General features: G+C 43.9%; 1 protein-coding gene across 1 annotated transcript in view; it reads right to left on the reverse strand.

Moving 5' to 3' along the window:
- Positions 1–2560: 2560 nt before the first annotated feature.
- Positions 2561–5460, reverse strand: part of Slc35f4 (solute carrier family 35 member F4) — a 242646-nt gene continuing 239746 nt past the window's right edge. The window contains exons 7-8 of the mRNA XM_050162408.1: positions 4483–4572; positions 2561–2802 (exon numbers count right to left, since the gene is read on the reverse strand). Coding sequence (XP_050018365.1) covers positions 2561–2802; positions 4483–4572 — 332 coding nt within the window. The remainder of the gene's footprint in view (positions 2803–4482; positions 4573–5460) is intronic.

Raw genomic sequence — 5460 nt, forward strand, 5'->3', positions numbered from 1 at the left:
TGAGCATAGACAGGGCTAGCGTTTGAGCAAGTATATCGCAATGATTGATGGTCTTTTGACTGGGGCGCTATGGAGAGGCAGTGAAACCCATAGGCGATGGGACAGATTGGAGGAAGTGAGGCCACTGGGCTTTGACTCCAAAGGGATATGGGAATTCTGGACTCTTTCTCTCTGTTTTCCAGCTACCATGGGTGATCAGGTTTCCTCCACCTTGTGCTTCTGCCACCATGAACAACAAGGCCAAATATCTGTGGACGGAGAGCTCTGGAGTGGCAAGCCCAGAGAAACCTTTCTTACGTGGAAGTTGATTCTGTCAGATATGATATTTTTGTCACAGCCAAAGAGAGCTGAGTAACAAAGAAGGCAGTCATTACTACAGCGGGGCTTACTTAAGCCACATTATTAGACTGGGGGTAAGAAAAGACTCCTTAGAAAAACAGCTGTAGGTAATATCTGGGGGTGTAAATAAGGTACCATGTTTCAGGCACTGAGAGAGGGAAAGAAATGAACATAAGAAAGACAGCATGGCTTAACTGAATGACCACAAGAGGCATAGTACCATGGAAGCGTCATGTGTCCAGGCTCTCTGCTTAGATTCCAACATGGTAACTGAATGGGAAACGCATAGTAAATGGATAAAAAGGAAAATAGAGTTTCTCCATCCAAGGTTTTTAATAGCCGCTCATAACTACCGTCTCAGACAGCGTGATGGGCTACATACATCCCTACATAAACAGAGACTATATAGACAGATACAGACAATGCCCGTCATCATAGAACATCCTAGCAGGTATGGAAGATGTGGATATCTTCCATTAACATAGAACGTTTTAGCGGCAATTACTGCGATATAAACTAGCCAAGGCCGGGCAATGATGAGCTTTGGAGGATATGTCAAAATCTTTAGATCTGATTTTGTGTCCAATAAGATGCCACTGGAGTGTTTTATGGAGTGGAGATAGAATCAAACTTGTAGTAGAAAGTCACTCTACCAAGACTACAGAGAGGCAAGGCTGCTAGTTAGGTGTCGGTGAAGAGAAGAGGCAAGCGTGGAGACGGACCGCTGGCTTGGGTAGCTGCTGAAGAATGATGTCATTAACTTAGACAGGAAGCAGCAAGGACTAGGTCTGGAGAGGGGTACTGACTTAAGTCTGCCTTTGCAACATTTGAGGTGTCCAAATGAGCTGATGAGATCCTAATGGATCTAAAGCTCCAAGTACAAACTTGGTTTGCAGAAAAAGAATTTTTTAAGTCATCAACACTGGAAAAAGTTGAACCCGGAGGAGACAGTTAAGAAGTGTGACCAGAGAACCTTGGTGGCAATGGGACCAGCCTAGGAAGACAAAGGCAGGATAACCACAAGGAGGTGGCGGGTCCAAGAATTGAGGCTATTTTAGCAGGGCAGGAGGTAGAAGATCATCATATCAACTGTTTCTGAATGAGTAAAGAGTTGGGATTGCCACTATGACTTTGTTGGAGAGGATCCCTCACTGACGTGAGAGAAGGGAACTCTAGAGCAATGGTGGGGACAGAAGGTGAAGGGTAGTGGGTTCAGGAAAGAATAGGGGTACAAAGTGGAGTTATGGGAAGGATAGAAAATTCTCTCAGGGAACTTGGTGGTGAGGGACTGTAGAGATCTGTGAGGTCTCCACATCTCTTCTCCAGCGCAATGTCTCTCTCGTGAAGATGTCAGTGTGTTTCTTGAGTATGCAGAGTTCAGCTGGGTCTTTTCTGTCTTTATGTCCTGGCCATTCCAGTGTAGGCGTGTGTACAGAAGGACTCTGTGGGTATTGTTTAATGACTTTCCAGGCTGAAGTAAATATAAAATATCTATTGTTTTCATAGGCTTTTCTTTTCTTTTTAAATTGATTTTAAAGAGCTATACATTTTTCTCTGCTCCCTCCCTGCCTCTCCCCTCCCATTCAACCTTCTCCCATGGTCCCCATGCTCCCAATTTATTCAGAAGATCTTGTCTTTTTCTGCTTCCCGTGTCGATTAGATTCATGTATGTCTCTCTTAGGGTCCTCATTTTTTTCTGGGATTGTGATTGTAGGCTGGTTTCTCTTTGCTTTATGTTTAAAAACCACTTATGAGTGAGTACATATGATAATTGTCTTTCTGAGTCTGGGTTACTCCACTCAACATGATGTTTTCTAGCTCCATCCATTTGCCTGTAGATTTCAAGATGTCATTGTTTTTCTCTGCTGTTTCACAGGTTTTTCTATTTGGCACCTAATTCTTAATAAGAAGGTCTCAGTTACACTTAAGAAAATGATGAGTCTATGACTTAACCAAACCTCTTATTTTTATGAACTTGTGTGAACTGTTTTCCAAGTAGGATAAACAAAACAAGGAAATGCATTTTTAATAAAAAATTTTATTATGATTATTTACATCAGTTCCTTGATATGCATATAAATGTAAACTTTTTATTGTTGGCAATATTTCACATATGGTTTATTCAAACTCAGAGCTGATACTGTCGTTTGAGTGTACAGGTAGTGAGAAAATGTTATATTCACAGAATATACACACATGTGCATCCCGATGTCATCTCCTTTCACGCCAGCGGTATGGACACTGTCCCGTTGGCCCTGCTTCTGCTCCGTAGGTGCACGCTGACATCTGCCAGGTCCTCTGCATGCTCCTCGCTCTTCTTCTCCTTCAGGCTGTTGATAAATCTCAGGGTGACTTCGTCCCACTCCTCAGGCAGCAGCATCAGAAGAAACCCGAGACAGATAATGATGGTGGCGGCCAGGCGGACCACGTTGAAGATCACTTCCTGCTTCACGAGGTCCACAGCTAGGGAAGGAAAGGTCACACAGTTACACTTGTCGTCACCACGCCTGTCACACCCGCCACACCCATCACACCCGTCTATGGCTGTTTGTGTGCGTCTCTGAAAACCAGAGACCTTTTCAAGACTTCCAAATACCACAGTTACTCTCTATCGCTAGTCACGCTTGCGTCCTGTTCCTTCTCTGTGATCCGCACTTGTTCAAGGCTCAGCTCAGAGTCCATGCAACTGGGCCAGGAAGGTCTTCAGTTTGCTTTCTAAGCACTTTTCCTGGGCATGCTTTCACCTTTCTTCTGCTGTACTGGACCACTGATTTTTTTTTTTTAAATGAGTTAAACCTGTTCTTGTTTTGGCCTTAATATGCTGTATTTAGTACACTCACAATGTTGCTGGCTTCACTGCCCCACCGCCATATCCTTGCGTCCCACTTCATTCTGCTGAGCTATTCTTTAGACCTCTGTACAAAGGGCTCCCGCAAAGAGTGCCACACCTATGTGTGCTCAGTGCATTCTGCGCAAACATCCACCAGAGCAATTGTTTCTGCGTGCTAGAGTTATTCAGTTCCTCTGGTTTCCCACTCTGTGCCACTCTCGTGGTCTTGAGGGTGGAAACTGTGCCACAGTCAGGATCTGTCACCAGTATCAGCATGGCTCCTGACATGTGCTAAGACATTAGAAGTTATTTGTTGCATAAACGAATCCATGGATGAATAAATGAACTTCCTGACAACTCCACTTCTGTCTGACATTTTTCCTCTGAATATCTTACAGCCCTTGGAGTCTATCTCACACAATTTTACACTTAATAAAAAATTTCTTTGTAGAGGTCCTGTTTTGTGTATGTCTACTGTCTTTTCCAAATTCATCTGTAAGTTTCTTAAGGGAACAACAAATGTAATTTATTTTCTTTTCTTATACATAGTCCCGATCACATAGTAAGTGCTTAATAAACACTGACTAATTGTTCTGAAGAAAAGAAAGATGTTACTAGAGACTTGGGGCCAAAGAATTTTAAAGTCAAAATGACTGAACCCAGAGAACTAATTTCCGTGACTAGTTTCAGTGGCAGGTTCCACTAGAAACGTCCTAGAAAAACACTAATAGATTTTCCTCTCTGCCTTGAAGTGAGACAAATGGCTTTTCCTGGAGGGCCACCTGCTCAGCCCCTATGAAAGTGTTCACGGCTCCCCAAGGATGCTCTGATGGGGAGCCAACACCCTATGCATTGCTTGCTCAGCCCCGACGAGAGTGTCCACTGCTCCCCAAGGATGCTCTGATGGGGAGCCGACACCCTTGCATTGCTTGCTCAGCCCCCACGAGAGTGTCCATGGCTCCCCAAGGATGCTCTCATGGGGCGCCGACACCCTGTGCATCGCTTGCACTTTCATTAGTGATGCTGGCTTCACAGCCCTGTGCTGCGATGCCTTTTGTTTCCATAGGACTTCCTCTAAAAATACCCACGAAATTAGGTCGTCAGGGAGATTACATGAAACCCAAATGATACATTTGGTATTTAATTCTAAAACCACGTCCAAGTAAAACAGTGCCTCTGTAGCCTCAGCTTTAAAACCTGCTGCGCACTCTGCTGTCTTCCACCTCGAGATAGCTAAAAACATCTTCCAAAGGAAGAGACGTAATTCCAAGGCAGAGCATAAAGCGAGCGCGTATGGCACGTTGTACCAGTACCTGCGTTGCCAGGGACGCTGAGCACTGTGCCAATGGAGATGAGGATTGGGTATGTCAGCACTACTCCGACGTTCACCAGGATGTTGAATGCTGTAAAATGAGGGAGGTACACAGGATGAAGGGGTTGGCACACCAGTCACTCAAGATACAAGAACCAATACTTTTGCTAAATGTGCTTTCTCAGGGGTCTGCACCTTTGTTCAATTTTCTCATTTTGGTGATGGGAGCATGAATTGCTGGCTTAAATCCGTCGAATTCTTTGGTCCCCCTTTGCCACTCTGCCTGAGCTCTAGCCAGCTGACTGACAAAGGGATATGGAAGAGTGACATCATCCATCTCCCACACCATGTGTTAGCGCTGGAAGGACAGTCTGGGGGCTAAACAGAGGCTAAAAACAGGTGGTTGACTAAGTCTTGATGCTTTTTTCTTTGTTACTTTGCTATTTAAACTATAAACCTGAGCAATTTACAGACTCTGGTACTACTGTCTAAAATAAGGTTTGTCCAAGGTCAGAGAATCCTTTGTTTTTTCCCCCCCTTTTCTTTCAATGTAAACAAATGAGGAGGAGCTCAGGTTAATTCTCTGGAGCCCAGCGACGATTTTCCCACCCTGACTGTGTACAGGTCAGCAGAGGTCAGAGCCACAGAATAAGCTACAGAGTAAGTTGATGCTCTTTAACTAATACTGTTGGACTTCTTTAGTTAAAGGCCATTACTTAAAATAATCACCTAACCCCATCTGAAATTACCAAAATTATACTTTTCCAAGATTTATAAATTAGACTGCCATCTTAGTAGAGTTAAATTAAACTTTTCAGGGGTTGTAGAGATGAATATTCACAAGTACAAAAGGTCCTTTAAAGAGGCAGGCGGATCTCTGTGAGTTCGAGACCAGCCTGGTCTACAAGAGCTAGTTCCAGGACAGGCTCCAAAACCACAGAGAAACCCTGTCTCGAAAAACCAAAAAAAAAAAAAAAAA

Source organism: Alexandromys fortis, unplaced genomic scaffold, assembly GCF_014885135.2.
Source record: "Alexandromys fortis isolate MF-2015 unplaced genomic scaffold, M_Fortis_MF-2015_v1.1 scaffold_130, whole genome shotgun sequence".
NCBI lineage: Eukaryota > Metazoa > Chordata > Mammalia > Rodentia > Cricetidae > Alexandromys > Alexandromys fortis.